Below are 17,743 nucleotides of genomic sequence, written 5' to 3'. Positions count from 1 at the left end.
AATTTTATTTTATTTGCCTCGCGAGAGATTTACAAGGAACCGAATCCTTGCTTCGCGTTCCACGGACTTTTCTCGGCTTTTCCCGCTTTTCTCGCTTTTCCCGCTCCTCCCCTCATTTTCCCTCTCTTCTCACCCACAAAGGGACTGTTGGGAAAGCCGCAAATTATGTGCCATTATTCTTAAGGGCACAGCCGCATGAAATGTGACCCAAATAAGATATAAAAAATTTTTGAGTGCCTTGTTAGGCTATGTTGGAAATGCTGGCAATCGCTTGTAAAACACCAGTTCCAGAGCGGGATAGCGCCATTGGGCCAGCTAACCCACTGCAGTGGGTTAGAGGGAGAGGCACTCACCACTGCCTGGGCGCCTTGAATTATGCTACGCATTTGTTGACAAACGACTCTGAAATGGGCGGTCATAAAGTTGCCGGAAATTGGCGTTGATTGTTTGGTAATTAATAAAAGTTGGCGAGCAAGCAGGAAAATTGCCCAAGCAAGTGAAGGTCGCGAAAAACTCGAGCCCAGTGTCCATAAATCTGGCTAAGTGTTTGTCTTAAATATGAAGCGTGCCCTCCAATGATTTATGTCATAATGCACAATTTTAGTTTGGCACTTCTATTGGAATTTTGTTTTACAATAAAACGCTATCTTAGTGTGGGCTTACAAATGGACAGCGGTTTTTATTTTAATATTCACCATTTAGTAATATTCGTTTGCATAACTGGCCCCGCAAAATCCCACCATAATCTATCAAGCTTTCGAAGTCTGAAAAAAATATTTATAAATCATTTAAGCGCCAAATATGACAATCAATTGACAAGAAACACGAACAAAAACAAGCTGCCTGGCATTTTAAATACTCTTAAATGTAAATTCAATTCTAATGCTGTTGTATTGACTTTTTAAAAATAATTTTTAAATGCAAGCGTTTCCGAAACTATAATTTACTATTGATCATGTTTTTTGGTAAGCTTATAAAAACAAGCTATTGTCGCAACGACTCCATATAACAAAAGAGTAGCGAAAAAAACTGACCAGCTAAATTGAGTTTTCAGCATATTTGCATGCCATTTTAAGCATTTTGCCCGCCGGCGAACCCAACACCGCGAAAACCAATGCCAACTGCAAAACGCCTGCAACTGAAATGCAAGCAATTGCGGTGCAGTTAAGCGCCGGATTATGTGTTATCAGTGTCGCAGGAAAGTCCGCTTTGGGACAATATTTCAATAATTTATTAAAATAAATACACTAAATTGGAATCCCCCCGGCTTTGCGTTCGCACGTAATTCCATCACCGTTTTTTCACATCACCATATACGTTTCTGTCTTTTCAGAGCTCGTCGAATGCGCGCTGCGCAATGTCAATTTAATAATCGAACCACCGGCGGTGCGACGGGGCCAGCATGTGGTGCTGCGTTGCATGTACGACCTCGAGGGGGCTCCACTGTACTCGGCCAAGTTCTACCGTGGCCAGCTGGAGTTCTACCGCTACACGCCCGGCGAGTTTCCCAACACGAAAGTGTTTCCGTTTCCCGGCATTCACGTGGATGTAAGTATACATTTTAATTACAAAGTAACTATTAGGTATATAGGTTTGCAACCAAATAAAGTTATACCCTAGTTCATGAATTTAGAATTCCACATATTTTGTGATTAATATATATTTTGTATTTATTAAAAAGTTTAAGGTACGCTTAATTAATTAGTTTGTAAATAGCAAATGGCATATAAATAGCATAGCATAAATAAAATGTGGTAGGCCTACTACTTACCTATAGAATTTAAAAGGCATTGAAACTACAACACCACATTTGTTAAGCTGATTGAAATGGGAACTGGCTTTTCCAGGAAAGTTCAAAGATCTCTGAACCGTACCCTTCGACTCAGTCAGTGTGAAAGGAGGCAACCAGCGAGGATCCACTTTGATGTCCTTAATTGCGCGCACACTGCATTTATTTATATTGTATATTTTAAACTTTCCGCTCATGCATATTCAGTTTGGCAGTTTTATTGTTATTGGCGGTTATTCAAAAAATGCCAGGGGACACCTGGCCGCCAGGATGCGGATGCCTGCCGTCGGAATGCCAGCTTTTGTGGGCGCTATCAACGCGCGGCTATCTGCGGCAAAAATTTCATTTAAATTTTTGCATGCTGCGTCTGAGTTTTGTCGCCCACCTGCAAAAACTGCAATCTGCCGAGCGAAAAGGGGCGTGGCTGGCTGGAGATGAGGACGAACAGACTCAGGATGAGGCAGAGGATGAGGGTGAGGTTGAGGCTGAGGTCGGAGAATTGAGTCTCGGATGGGGTAATTCTACTTTGGCTGGATTATTGAAAAAGTTTATCCAGCCGATGGTGGGCTAGTGGGGGTAGCTGGTGGGGTCCCTGCAATTTCGTTGCTTCGATAAAGTTGCTCCGAATCTGGCTAAATATTTCATCAGGCTATTGAGTTTGTGCCAGCGAGTTTATCTTTAGTTTTTGTATGTACTCTCTTTTTTATTTTATTTGTACACCCAACCGCCTGATGTTTTTTGCGTTTTGTCATCGAAAACTTTTATTTTACCTAGCCGAAGGCAATTTTTGTCGTTCCTTTTGCTCGCCTGTCTGGTGGTTGAGTTTGTATTTGTTTGTTTTTTAAGCTGTTTTAATAAATTTAAGTGCATTTCTTTGTTGGTCTCGATGTCAGATTGCGGACAGCTGAGCGATGGCAGGTGGGTGTCGATTTATAGTTTTTCCAAGCGCAGAATAAAGCATAACATGGCTTCTTTGGCGGAAAAAAAGAAAATACAAAGTACCTTACAAACCTAAGTGCAGAAATGTACGTTTTTCTTGCCACTAAAAGTAGAGCTTGTGCGGTATAGTAATAGTTTTAGTAGTGTTCTTTCCTACGAAGACGTTTAAGGATAAGCGAAAGCCAGCTTAAACATTAACATAATTTTTATTGCACTGGATATTGCTCTTATTAAATACTGCATCTGCTCTTCTGCTCAACAGGTAAGCAGCTCCAATGCCACACAGGTGCTGTTGCGCAACGTGGGATTCGGTCTCTCTGGCAACTTTTCATGCGAAGTGACCGCCGACGCACCGCTCTTCTCGACGGCCACCGCAGTGGACACCATGCAAGTTGTTGGTAAGTCTGACTCTAAGCTGATTCAACCAAATTGGCCTAAAGTGCGCTTAAAAGCTTTCAAAGGAGCGGCGGACGGGCGAGCGAGTGTATCAGCTCTTTCGGCTTTCGTATAGCCTTTGACATTACCCGCCTTTGATCGTCGGTCAGCGTTCCGTGGCTGAGTTCAGTATCCACAGTCCACAGTCCAGAATCGCAAATCCTGTGGCTGCTCTTCGACCGGGACCGGGAGATAAAGTTTTTCGCCTTCTTGGCAATTTGTTTTTGGCCGGGGCCAAGGTCGCAGCAGATGTTTCTGCTGGTTGCCAAAGTTTTGCGCTGAAAATTGCGTCATTAACAGGCCATTTCGTCTTTGCCAGATAAGCGGGTTTGCCGGCAATGAGGCGCGGGTTCAATGGCTAGGTGGTGGTACTGGGTGGTACTGGGTGCTTCTGGGTGGGGGGCACCTGTCTGGGGGTCATTTGGTAGTCTTACCTGTGCTCCACGCATTTCACGGCCTTATGCGCTTTAAATGAGCGTGGAGCGCCGCGCTCTGAATTACGAATTTAATCAGCGTGCCAGGGTCATGAAATCCAATGGCCGCCAGTCCGTTTCGGCGTAACAATTATTTGTCCTTTGTGATACACTAGGAATTTTATTTGGCTATACATATAGGAGCTGGAAATTAAGAAATTCAGTTTATTTCAAATTTTTGTTTATTTTGTATTGATTTTTTATCCTTTTAAAAGCTAGCATTGAAATATATTTGCTTATAAATGCCGAGCCAGGTGTGCTACTCCTTGAATTAAACACACAACTTACGGCAGCCCCTTTGTCCCTAGTGCATACTCTGCGATGCACAACAATGTGGCCTCCACTTGTGCTTGTTTTGTGTGGGACTCGGCAGCCATATGGGGCTGTGGGGCTATGGGGCGTATGCGTAATGCGACCTAAATCGATGGCGCAGCTTCAGCGCTCGTCGGAGTTAATCTTTCTATCCGCTTGGCCTCAAGCATTCGAGAAATGCGCTCCGACAGCTAAATTGTGCTTTATTCGCTGATTTTTATGCCACTTGCTGGACAGGATTTATTTGCCACACCCCGCCATGTCCTGAAACCCTTCGATGGTCGAGGGTTGAGGGTCCTTCTTTCTGAGAGGGGAAGGCCCGCTGTGTTTGTGCGTGTGTTTGATTGAGAGCTCGTCTGGGTTAATGGCTCACTGGCTCACTGGCTGCTTGTTGCCCGGCATTAAACATTCAGATGTCTGCCGTTCTGGCCTGGCCTTTATTAGATTGCCATTGCCTTTGGATCTGCCACCGCCATGGCTTTGCCCCCCCGCCAGCCGTCTACTATATATTTAACGCCGCATTTAGCCCATTTAATTGGCCGCTTTTGCGTAACTAGCATCTGGGGATTAAAGCCTTTGATCGTGTATTTGTGTATTTACTTTAAATTCATGAGGCCGCGCTCAAGGACGCCTCCAAACTGATTAAAGTTTCATTACGGGCTGCGGCATTTAATTGGTTGCTCACTGGTCGTGGGTCCTCGGTCCTTGGGACCACCAAACATACATCAATGCTGGATAAGCCAGTTGGGAACTGACACACTGACAGCCCACTAGCCCACTAGCAGCCTCAAATCTCGGGCTTTGGCGGTTTCCCCTCTGTATCTGTATCTATATCTTGCGGGTTCTGTAAGTTCGTTTCGCTGGGTGCTCGGCTGTAGGCTTCTGCGGCTTAGGCCTAATGTCGTCGACACTAAAACCCCAATAACTTGCCGGCTAAACAATAAATTACTGTAGCCCACAGCAGGCAGAAACAGCCACGGACACCATATTGTTTCTACACAGAGCGAAAACTACAAGACAAATATTCGCAATTAGCCTAGAAAACTTTAATATATTTTTAACTTTGACCAGAAGCAAATCAAATACTTGAACTAGTTTTTCTGAATGCTTGAATCAAGATTTTATTCTGCTAAAGAACCCTCCTAATTTGTGGCACACGCTTTTTCTCAGCGCCCCATCTTGTATTTCTTTGGTAAATCAGATTTTCTTGGCTTTAACGACTGACACCCATCTCATCTGCGTAAACTTGCGCTTTAATTTCATCGATTCAGCGCATAGTTTTCCCGATGGCTGGCCGCCTGATGTTTTATGCAACGAGTCAGAGTCAGAGTCAGCTGGCTGCTTTTGGCCAGGTTTAGTTGTGCGCACTCATTCGCTTATGCAGCCGCTTCGTCCTCGGTGTAAATAACTCTGAGGTTTAATCGTGTGTTAATGAGCTCAAGTGGCAATCAGATTGCGGCCCAAGGATCCAGGGATCCAGGGATACGGCGAGGAGCCCACTGAAAGGAGGTCTCGACGTCGGCGTGGCACATAAAATAAACACTTTGTCCTTGCGGGGCGGGCAATTCAAGGCATTCAGCCGGCTTCAAGGACACCACGGGGGTAGTGGGTGGTGGGTGGTGTGAGTGGGCTGCTTGGAAATGGGTGGCCCGGCCCCAAAAGTTATGCTAATTCGGGCTTTCATTAAGTCACAGCCCCCATCACAGGTCGTCTTCTTCGGCTGGCACAAGTCAAAAGTTTATAGTTGGCAAACATTTGGGCAGCCTTAAGTTTAATAACTTAATGACACGAGTCGAGGCTAAAACCAAGTGCAAAGTAGGCTGGTCAGCTGCTAAATTAAGTTCGAAGGGACGGACCTACACTGGTCGAGATACAAAAGTTGTTGACTAAATTCCTTGCAGAAAATATGCAGAGCTCTCTATTAATTCGATGTAATTTTTTGTAATAAACTAAGTATGGTATTCAAAACTAATGCTGACTGCACCTTGTGATCAAGTAAAATGCATTCACTTTTACAAATTGTCATGGCTGCCTGATACAAGAAACTGAATATCCTTGTTGAAGGATTGCCCATGTGTTCCGTGCAAAGCTGTAGCTCTTTAGGACAGTGTGCACTCGCAGACTGACCCTCATTAGGGGGCATTTGACGGCGGAGTCTCAAAGGCAAAGGCGAAGCAAAAGCCCGGCAAAGAGGCATTCGATGCTGGTCCGTAAAAAGGTCAGAATCTGCAAGGCAAAAAGCGCAGGCGAGCAAGAAAGCAGAAGAGAGCATGGGGATTAGAAAGCGAGCCACCACACAGAGGTCCTGAAAGCAGAAAGTTGCCTCGGGGCGGGAAAAAGAGCAAAGTTGGCGCCGCCTTTGTCATGGAAATTACTTTCTTCATTAGTTACTTTGTTTCTCTCTCTCTCCCGGTCTTGTGGTAGTCCTTCCCATCCATCCAGGCTCCACATCCCGGTTGACTTAATTAAAAAGTTAGGCGTGGCGAGTGCCAGGATCTTCGGCTTGCGGTTGTGATTGAAGGGTCTCCCGGTCTTCGACTGCACTTATGCGCCTATTAATGTGTTTTGTGTCCGCTGGGTCAGCTAATTGAATTGTACTAGCCTGCGCCCTTCCCCGCATTCCAAAACGAAAGCACCCAAATTGTCATCTTTCATGGCTCAGGGCTTTAATTAAATTCCTCCTTCAACAGCAGCAGTATAGACAAAATATAATAATAAAGTAATAGAATCTAAAAAAATGTTCATATTGGAAATAGACAATGGGCAGCTGGGCTTCAAATATCAGAAACTCAAAGCGCGAAGCCACGGGGGTTTGTAATTCAATTGTTCTCAACACATTCTTTTAGTTTGTTTAATTTTATCCAACTTGTACAAAAGAGCTCTCACAAATGCCGTTATTTGGCAAGTGATTTTCACAATTCAGAGTCCTGCTCTATTATGTTAGTAAAACTAAACGTATTATTCTCCCTGTTTTTCAGAGCTGCCCGAGAAGCGTCCGCAGGTTTTCACGGAACACACACGCTACGAGCCCGGCGATGTCCTGCGGGCCAATTGCAGCACTCCGCCGTCGCGTCCGCGGGCAGAACTCACATTCACCATCAACAACTTGGTGGTGAGTACTTGCAACACAACTTTCAACTCCGCAATCACTCCAATGAATTATTACCGACCTGCCCGGCCGGCTGGTCGTCTTCAATTTATTTCATGTTCCCGGATAGAGCGGAATTCAAATCTGACAGCGGGTCAGCGGCTATTTCGTGTTAGCCGAGCAGATCCTTTGAAGTGGCTTGTCTATCCTGCTGAGAAATGAACATGAAAATTGGCTAGGACAAGACTTTAATCAAAAGGGTTCTGCTCCGGCTTGTTTTTTTATTCTTATTTTTATTTTGCTTTTCTTTTTTTGTGGTTTATTTTGCAAGCATTTGCCTTGGGGGCTCGTCCATCCGTCAACGTGGCGTATGCGCAATTTCACAGCCTGCCAGCGAGCGTGAGGATTGTCATGTGTATTAACAATGCATATGAGGAGGCCAAAAGAGGAAGACTCGGTCGCATCTGTGGCCCGAATGCCCGTTTTGTCATTTAGTTACTGTGAATACAGATTTCTATGCGGTAGCACACTCAAAGCGCCAGTGTCAGTGATGTGCAAGTTTGGCAGCTAAAACTGATGTAAATTACTAAGAACGACAGCTATTGATTTGTAATTAGCAATGATAATTTTCTTTTGTCACCATGCCATATATTAAGAAGTTGGAAACTAAAAGTGATATATAAATTAATCTTAAATAAGAAATGTGTACAAGAAGCTAGCACGTCAGCACTGAGGATAAGAAGCAGTAGCATCTGTGCGACGGCGCCTTCCCAACTCTCATGGCTGTCACTCCTTGGATTTTCACTTTTGGTTGCTGTCGTGTTGCCATTGTTGTCCTGCGAGCGGTTCCAGTGCAATTTTATGAATATGCATGCCACATGCTCGCTCCTCTTTATTTTCCTGCTTATAATTTCGACCCAGGCCCGGATGTCAAGAGCAGTTCAGGTTCAGAATCGGTCAAGGCGATGCCTCTGCTGCCTCTGTTGCTCGCTCTATTTGCGGTTGAAAAGGGTAGTTGTCTGGGCCAGAGGCACTCGAAGCTCGAAACTCAAAACTAAGGAGTCTGTGTATCCCGAATCCACGTGCCTAACTGGTTGCCCACGTTCCCTTTACTCCACTCCATTCAAAGGACTTCAGTGCAACTGCATAATCGTCCCTTTTGATTTTCAAGCTGTTTGCTATGCTAAAGATGAGTCCTGCTGAGCGGTTGGGAAAATTGTTTATGGCTGGGGCTTAGTTTAGTATGAATGCATAATTTTCTATCATAAAAGCTTCCAATTGGATTGCGGTTGCAACCAAGCGAGTGCGTGTGCGATCTCCATGGGATTATGTCTTGTACCTGTCTATGAACTCAAATAAAGGAAAGCTACTCTTTTATCAAATATTTACACATATTTTAGTAATCAGAAATTCCTATCAAATGTTTGAAAGTTAACATTTTCTTTTTCTAGCAGAATATTTTGTTATCCGAAAAGCCTTTAAGGTAGCTCTTTTCACAGAATTAAGCTAGAATGGTTGTCCTGATTTTATTAACTCCTCTTTAAGGAAGGGCTCTCTATTAGTCTGGGAAACGCTGTACTCATGTCAATGCTGTTGAAAAATGGTTGCCACATTCCAGAAGCGCAGTTGGCAATCTCGCATTAAACATGATAAATGAATTCAAATCATTTTCGCCGCAATAACTCGCTGCCGTTACGAAGGGGGAATTTTGGGGAGAATATTCAAACGGGTTGTGTTGCCTGGAAATGAAATGATAGCTTATCGGCAATGCCTCTCCAAATGCCAATGATGCTGTGCGGTTGCGCTGTTGCGGGCTAAAGGGGGGGAGGGGGCTTTGCAGGGGACTAGATGAGGCACAAGGAGCTGCAAGGACACCGAGAACTTTTGGCAGTGGCAACCAATGGCAACCATTGGCTGTGAGACAACAAACAGTAAGCAAACGTGGCAGACATTGACTAAAATTGAGTAGAAAACGATACCGCAGGAGGAAGATATATTACAATTGCCGATCACAGGAAACAAATGAATATTTCATGCTGTGCAAATCAACATGGCAAGGGGGGGAGGGGGCAAGCAGGAAGGGTGTGCGTGGTCGGAAGCACACACACACACCCTGGGCACACACACACACACTCAGGCACTTCCGACATTTCCTGCAAAGTTTACGTTAAAAGGTGCGCCGGCAAGGAGCCACAACTTTCTGTTGACAAAAGTTTTTGCGGTGAAATGCCACAGGAGTAATTTGCAAGAGGTCTGGACCCAAAACTCACCCACTGCCAAAGCCCGGAAAAGCATTTCCACACAGGAACAGCAGCGGTCAACATATCATGGTTCCAATAAGGAAGGGAGAAAATTGCAGGCTGTGTCTTGAAAGATGTACTTAAGAAATAGTTAACAGAAATGAAAAGTAATTCTGAGATTACTCTGCATTTAAATTAGAACTAGTAAACATTTTTATCAAAGGTCGAACAGATTATTTTTAAATAAATGAATACCTACAAAGTTCTTTAATTGACGCATAACACCAATGTAATAAGACCTTTTCGACACAAGCGAGCTATGCTCTTGCCCGCGAGTGCACCTTTACTTTGCCCCCGGTGACATATGTGCCTTCGGTTTAAGACTGCTGCTGCGGCTCCATTTCGGTCTCCTGGCTGTTTCCGCCCTGTGGGGCCCAGGCATTAATCATTCGGCATGTAAATTGCCAATTAATAACTGCTGCATGTCATTTGGCGTCGGCTTAAAAATGCCACGCAGAATTTGCCATCATCAGGGTTGAACGAACGGAGACTGAAGAGCGTCGGAATCTTGCTGGGTAGCTTGCCAAAGTTCTAGGCGCATTCGCATTAATGAAGACAAATAGCACTTAGGCCCTGCCAAATTTAGCGGAAAATTGAAAAAAGCTTCGCAGCCAGCAGTTGGCTGGCTGACTCCTTTGTGCCATAGTTTTTTGCCCATCCCATGTATACGACATACTTTGGCGCACTCTTCTTGGCAGCCAGTAAACCAGCTTCCAGTTACCAGTTACCAGTAACCATTTGCAGAGATATTGCAGTGCTATCCACAATTTATTTGTTATTGATACGCTGGCAATGCATTGCACACACAAAAACATACATACATGAGGGGCTGAGGGACAAATTGTGCACTATATTGGATGAAATATAAAATATATTTATTGTATTTTTGCATCGTCTGAGAGGGCGGAGTCACCAGGGCTTCGGTTCATCGAACGTATGAAAATTTATGCCTGCAGACCAAGTGTCATGGGAGAAAAATTGGGTAAAAACCCGAATTTCAAATGTAATTCAGTCTTGTTTTCCCAAAAAAAAAGTATGCTAGAAGGGGCCTCTCTTAAGCTCTTAAGCTTTTATAGGAATTTTGAATTTAAATATTTAAAATCAGTATTTACCTTCAAGCTGCGTGCAATGGCTTGAAAACCGAAAAAAGGACTTAAGGATTAGCTAAATGCCATAAAATAAGCAATCACTTTCAAACGGAATCTGAATGATCCCAAGCTTGTCTATTCTCTGGCTAAATGCTGTGGCCTTATTGTAGAGGTAAGCGTTTTCAGAAATTAGCACTTGGCTAAGAACAAAAGTGCAGTGTTTCAGCCATAAATACGAAGAAAAGGCGGATTACTCGAATGGGTTCCAAATGAACGACACCCAGGCAATGCAAAGCATGTCTCATAAAGCAGCTTTATTTCTGGCTTATCTGGCACCCACTCTCCATTAGTTTTGACAATTTCCCAAAAAGTGCTGCTAAACTGATGCACGAAGTGCAACCATTGCCGAATTTCGCACATAAGTTTGGGCCTAAATTCTACAGAGACAACTACTAAAAATATATAATTTTCCTCGTATGCAGAGAGAGAGTCGAGTCGAGTTGAAAAAATAATAGATGCTGGCAAGAAAAATACGGAAGTGGAGAAGAACTTTTGCTGCTTAAACATCTGCTTTTTGGCATGCACATGCGTATGGGTAAAAATTATTTATCAAAGCGCAAATCCTTTTGCACACACAGAGGAAAGAGACTTGGCGATGGCGATGGCGATGGCGAGTGGCAGATTCTCCTATGGCAACAATTTTACAGTGAATTGCACTAAATAACTGCCATTAAGCATAAAAGCTGTTCTCGCATGAAGGAGCTGCTGGCAGCATTTAAGCCAAATGCAAGTTTAAGCATCTTAGAGCTGGCGCAAATAAAGTGGACTTACGCAGCAAGGACATGGACGTGGCCTGGGGTATAGAAACGGATCCGGATTCGTATTCGTATTCGTATTCGGATCCGGCTGCGGATGACGATGCGGATGCTGATGCTGATGCGGATGCGGATACGGACCAATACGGATGCAGGCCAAATGAAAAGCAGAAATGGCGCATAAGAAATACGAATCCAAGCGGCAAAGGTAAAGGAATCCGCCGAACCAAAGGCTCTGAAAAGGTGGCAAGGCCTGCACCAAACTGGCGAAAACTTTCGTCAAATGCCACGCAGTTTTGGCCCTCTTCGTTTTTTTTTTGGACAGGCATTGCTGTGCTGGCTGTATACTATAGCATGTCCCCAGTTCCATGTAGAATGTCCTGCCCATGTCCTGCCGGCTGTCCTTGCAGCCACTAATGTGCGAAATTGTGTGGGATTTTTTCTGTCACTCTGGAGAGGAGAGGGTATAATGTTCTGAAAAACATTAGGAGCATTTTAGGACAAAATATTAGCATCAGGAAAGGAATTGCTGAAAAATCTTGATGAAAAAATAAATTATTTTTGGGGTATTTGTTTTATGTTTCGTACTCTACTACTTCTTACAAAATAAAATAGGTTTGCAATTTACTAGGCAATAAATGGAAATAGGTGATAAAATCTTATCTTACATTTCTTCAAGTTTTTCAGGGCCATTACTCTGTTTCATTGCATTCTAAGTTTAAGTTCATATTGGTGTAGGTATGGGTGTTTTTATTTTGAAGGGCATGTTTCCGTCGGGCAAAGTTTCTAACTCAGTTTTTTCATCCTTTTGTGTGTTTGTGTTGTGCTCAGACGCCGCTGCTTTTTGCTGCATTGCATTAACACAGATAAAGTTCCTTGATACATAATTTCCATGCATACAGAAGTGTCTCCCAGCACATGTGGCAAATCCCCTGACTACCCAGATACTCAGATACTCCTCCTCCTCCGAAACCCCCTGGAAAAGCGCTCCCCCGCCGCCACTGCTCTTTGGCAAACTGTGCCAACTTGCAAATGGCGACAAGATGCTGGCTGGCAAAAGTTTTTTCCTTCCAAACGGCCCGGTCCATCCAAACGGCCAAAAGGAGAAGTACAAACAAAAGTATTACGAGCGTGAGGGCTAAACGTTGCCAAATGCTAAGGCCTCTCCTCGCCGCAGTCTCCTCGAGCGCCTTAAAATATGCAAATGCATTTGCGAGCGTAAAATAAACAGGCGCAGTCTAAAATTATAATCCCCTTGTATACGCCTGCCCGAACACTGAGAGAAACGAGGCTTTAAATCAAGATGGCACTTTTGAAAAGCGAACTTTAGGGAATTGGGCGAAAAGTGCATAAAACGAAAAGCACTTTTTGCTCGCAATAATGAAATGTTTTAAAAGAACAAGGTTAGATATAGATTGTTACAGATTTTTCTGTGTAATTCCTTAGCAACACCCAAACTGCTTTGAATAAATTAAACTAATATGATATGTATGCTTTGTTTGTGCATTTTTTGAGTCCAAAAACCAACTTGCTAAAGTATTATCTAGCTAAATATGTATCTTAGATATGGAACATAGGGAAAACAACAGCCTTGGCTGTAGTGAAAACAGAAATGTAATTAAATAAAGTTGTAATGCTTCATGTTTTTCTTCTTATAGATGAGCAATGTGGACATCGAGTACATTCGCACCATCGATAATCTGATTGCCACGCGGATCTCGCTGAAGATGCAACTGCAGGGCATTCACTTCTCCAGCGTGAATCCGGTTTACAATAACGGTTACGGGCCGAACTCGGTTTACGGACATGGCGGACCGGCTTATGCACCGAATGCGAATCCCGGCGGATTACTTTTGCGCTGTTCGGCGCAAATCGGAGAACTATACCAGGAGTTTAAGGAAATCGAGCTGGGCACTCCGCAAAAGGATCCGGTACCGGCACGTGGTAAGTGTACGATAGCCGCCAGTCAATTACACCAGATCCAACTGACTTCCGTTTCCGGTTTTTCGCCGACTCTTTCGCTCTTTCGCTATTTCGCTCTTTCACTCGCAGTCACGCTCTCATCCGACACGAGCTTCAAGTCTTTGTTGAGCTCGTATTTCTCGACCTCGGCAGCGGCGGCATCGCGACTCCTGCCCGGCGTCTACATGGCGCCGCTTATAATGGCCATGCTGGCTAGTTTATTCCGGCTAATTGAGGCTGCATTCGAGCCCTGCGATGCCAGCAGCCAGGATCCGCAGCCGGCGACCGGACATTCGATGGAACATTCCAAGGAGCGAGGGGAGTCCAAGGAGCAGCGTTCTGCTCCTGTGTCCAGCTGCAGCGCCTTCAAGGCGTCCCGACAGCAACTGGCCTGGCCAGGATCACGGACAGAGAGTCTGGATCTGGGTCTGGGCTAGGCGTGTGTTACGAGTTAGTTAAATTCGAAATATATTGGGGGAGTTCGCTAGACCTGGGCAATTAATAAGTATTTCAGTGATCAAACTTTCGATTTTTTGGCTTAAACGTACTTGAAGTTATTTTCACTGAGTCAGATACAAATTATACATTTATTATTTAAACAGGTCTAGGGAACATCCGCACTTCGTTGATTTCAAGTATCTTCTTTTGATGACTGCTTTTCATGTTAACTCTTATTTTACACCAAAAACCACACTTTGAGATGTGGCGTCTACTAGCGAGCTAAAGAGAAAAAAACAAATTAAGTTTAAGCAAACATTTATAAACTAGCCTAGTCATAAAGAAGAAAACCGGAGGTTGGACAGCAGAACAGAAGAGTTTAAAACCTATAAAGCAGGACACATACACAATTCAAATATAAATGTTTACACGAACGAGATAAACGAGTAAAAGGAGGAGAATATGCTAAGTACATGAAATTACTGATTCTACTTTTAATGTGCAAAATAACACAGAAATAAACAGAGCAGCATAACAAACCAAAGCCAGAAATCAAAGGTGTGTATCCGTGGGAAGGGGAAATGTGTGTAAAATATATTTAATGAAACATATTAAACTAATTTAATTTAAAGTAAATAAATCAAAGCCTTGTATGGGCATATTGTAAATGGTGGTGAAATTAAATAAAATGTGTGTTAATTTTAAAGCTAGATGGACTTTCATTATCCACGTTTCTACGAATCTACCAAAGGCGAACTAAAAACTGAAGAGGTAAATGTGCTAATTCCAAGATCTTGCCCATTTTCCTCCAATTTACTTAGGTTGTCTGACCGGTGACCCAAGGCATTTTCCGATTCAACAAATTTTCACTGTTGATTTTTGGCGTTAGGAATTCTTACTCAACATTTTTGCAACAAAGGAGTGTTTTTCTTCAAAGTCCACCCTTTCTGGTTATTGTCTGCATTTAGTTTGCCTGCCAAAGTGTGAAAAAACTTGCCGTTACGCAGCGGAAGATGTGAAAGAAATATAGAATAAGGAATCTAGTACAATGCAATGCACACTCCCTTTCCGCTTTTCCTGCATTTTTTCCTTCGTTTTTTGCCATTTCCGTTCTGCATGCGCATTTTGTATTATATTTTGTGCTTCCTAGTTTTCCTCGCAGCTTTTCCGAAATTATTGAAGCGCGCTTTGTTATTTCTTTTCAATTGCGGCCGAGTGAAGTCGTTCCATTTCTTTTTCCATTTCTATTCCAAGAGGGTTCGTTCTCCTCTGTCTGTCCTCTGTTATCACAAATAATTGTGCTACGTATATTTATATACATAAGGATCCCCCCTAGCGCTCACACAAAATAACATGCGTATAGTTGTTGCTTATAAAGTTTCATGGCGAAAGAAGCATTTGAATTGTGCGTGATAGAAAATATTTGAGCAAATAAAGGCGAGCAAATATAAAAATACATTCAAATTTCCATTCGTTTGCCCAGCGTCTGGAAAGTTCTGTGTTCTGTGTTCTGTGCTCTGTGTTGTGTATTTAAATTAAATTGCGAACAAACAAGCACCAAAATAATGGCAACCATTCTGAAATTGATGGCAACAGAATGTATCAAAATACACACTGAAGTTATGCGGATCTGTGTCGGTTGCAAATTTGAAAAGTCCTTGACTTCGACAAGGACCTTCTGCCAGGCAATCTCAAATATGCAATCTCTTTTCACTAATCCAATTGAACTCGCACAAAGCATCAGTTTTTACAAATGTTGGTTCTGGAATCAAACGTAGTCAGAATTCCATTTTGCAGACAATTAAAAAAGGCTAAGAAGCAGTAATGTGGAAGTACTCTCGCAGTTGGCAGTTGGCACTGCATGAAAATATACGTTTCGGTTTGCTGAGCTTTATAAAAACGAATTTCAAATGTTATAAATTTACAAAATCGAATGAGAAGTAAGACTATAAATCCACGAATTAAGAGACGAGCCCGTAAACCGCAACAAGATCCTTTCATTATTCAGTGCACATGGACCATGCATGTTTTCCCTGAAAACCCTGACCCTCCTGATGATTTCCGATTGCAAATGTGTTTCGCCAGGGCCAATTAGATACTTTATATCTTCGGCAGGGCAGGACACGGCCCAATATTTCTGATGGCGAAACACTGTACTGGACTGCAGCAAAATGATGCAGTGCCTGCTAATTGAAGTCAACTAATTTGCATTGCAGATGGCAGCAACATGGAAAAGGCATGAACATATCCTGCGTTCGAATGATACTGGACCGCGGCTTATTTACGTGCCATTAGACGACCAGCGAGTACGTGCCAGCGAAAGGTCCTGCAAAAATGCACAACTCACAGCAAAGAGCGAGCCAAATTGAGTTTGACAGACCGCAGAGCACAATTAAAATCAATTAGCTACGCGCATCGAATTACAAATTGATTTATTTATGATGTTTTCCACCCAGCCACAATCGCCGCTGGTTGGTGGTTGATCCTGATTCCTGATTTCTGATTTCTGATGCCTGTTGCCTGATTTCTCATTCCCGCTTCCTGATACGTTTGCCGGAGGTCTCTGTTTGCCTTTCTCATGATATCCTGCGTTATCCTCCCGACCTGCGCGTGTCGCAGGATGTCAAGTGTGCATTTCAAATGGCCAACTAACGCTGTTGTCGCGTCATCGCTTCACCGTCACTGGATTCCCGATCCCAGTTCCCCGTCGCAGATCCCTCTGCCTGTCACTCCGGCAAAAAGCAGACATTGCACTGGCCAGCAGCGTAAATTGAATCCATTGATTCGCGCTCAAATTTATAGTTACCCGCCGCCCGGGGGACTGGCACTTGACTTTCGCTTTAGCCTCATCGAGCTGGGCTTAGAGAGTCCACCGTGGGGAAGTCACACTGCGAAGAATTTTGGCACAAAATATTTAAAGTGAATTATGGAGCGATCTACTCCTAGTAGACCATCTCTGAGGTCCAATGAGTTGTATATAGATTAGATAGTTCCCCATTTAATCGGCAGTGCATGGGTTTTAAGCTTTATTCAGGCGATACACACGGCGGATGTGCGATATTTATCGCCGCTCGATGGCAATATTTGTGCTGACGAAAAGAGTTGCAAGCGCACGGAGCGTGATTAACGAAAATGTGCATTAAGTGTGCATGAATGCTCCGATTAATAGAGCAAGGACTCGCCTCGGACCGCATTAAAGCTGCCGCCGAGCAAATTTGCAATCACTTAAAGCAAAACGCAAATGAGGCAGCATGAGTGCACAATAAATACGAGAAGTGACAATGCAGCGCCGATAATCGATGTGGTCCAGTCTCTGTGCTCTTCGCCATTCGGTGGCCCGGGGAGATTTGCCACGCCTCGAACTCATTTAAATTCGCAGTGAACAGTGAACAGTTAACAGTGCAAGTTGGCCTGTTGGCCTGCTTTTTATCACAAATACGAGTGTACACGATGCAGCAGTAGGGACGTAATGCAAATAAATAAATGCGAGACTGAACTCCCACATCTGTTTTCCTCAGCGGCAGATGTGACACTTTTCACATAACTGCAAATGGCAGATGGACATCTTCATTCGGAATTGCCTGCACCGAGGAGGATGGGCTTCCAACGGCCCAGGACATGGACACTTTACAATGGACGGGGGGGACATGAAGACTTATTAAGAAAAGTGTTGCAGCCTCATGAATAAACAGTGCAATGAGATGTGATGCGATGCGATACGATGCCTTCGAGCGAACTGAAAGCCAGTTGTCAGTTGGCAATTCCTTGAGTGCCGTTCACAATGGCTGGAAAAGGAAGTTCGCCTTAATGTGTAATATATATATACATATATGATAAAAGTAAGAAATAAAAGGGTTCGTACCGAAATGCAGCAGTTGGCTATATGGGAATGACGTCAGTCCTGAAGAATTGTTACTTATACCTATATGGTCTTGGGTACATTTTACAATCTTCAGCTTTTGCATAGAGCCATATTTTTTGTCGCAGTGCATGCAAGCCCCTTTTGCATTCCCTAACACGAAAAGGTAAGCTTTGCCAACTATTTCTAGCCCAATTTCGCACTCGGGCCTGGGAAAAAAGGGTTCATTAAATTAACATTTAACA

General features: G+C 43.6%; 1 protein-coding gene and 1 long non-coding RNA gene across 2 annotated transcripts in view; one reads left to right on the top strand and one right to left on the bottom strand.

Annotated features, from left to right (window-relative positions):
- LOC6537453 overlaps positions 1-14,345 on the top strand; it is a 45,769-nt gene extending 31,424 nt beyond the window's left edge. The window contains exons 3-7 of the mRNA XM_002097973.3: positions 1,334-1,548; positions 2,991-3,126; positions 6,927-7,060; positions 12,898-13,183; positions 13,292-14,345. Coding sequence (XP_002098009.1) covers positions 1,334-1,548; positions 2,991-3,126; positions 6,927-7,060; positions 12,898-13,183; positions 13,292-13,638 — 1,118 coding nt within the window. The 3' untranslated portion in view covers positions 13,639-14,345. The remainder of the gene's footprint in view (positions 1-1,333; positions 1,549-2,990; positions 3,127-6,926; positions 7,061-12,897; positions 13,184-13,291) is intronic.
- On the bottom strand, positions 7,663-9,901 carry LOC120321751. Its single transcript, XR_005561468.2, has 2 exons — positions 9,307-9,901; positions 7,663-8,232 (listed from the first exon to the last, which is right to left on the bottom strand). It is a non-coding gene; the product is annotated as an uncharacterized LOC120321751 (long non-coding RNA).
- Positions 14,346-17,743: the final 3,398 nt, after the last annotated feature.

This window comes from Drosophila yakuba, chromosome 3R (assembly GCF_016746365.2).
Source record: "Drosophila yakuba strain Tai18E2 chromosome 3R, Prin_Dyak_Tai18E2_2.1, whole genome shotgun sequence".
NCBI lineage: Eukaryota > Metazoa > Arthropoda > Insecta > Diptera > Drosophilidae > Drosophila > Drosophila yakuba.
Note: the sequence above shows the minus strand (reverse complement) of the source record. Positions and strands in the feature narration are given on the sequence as shown.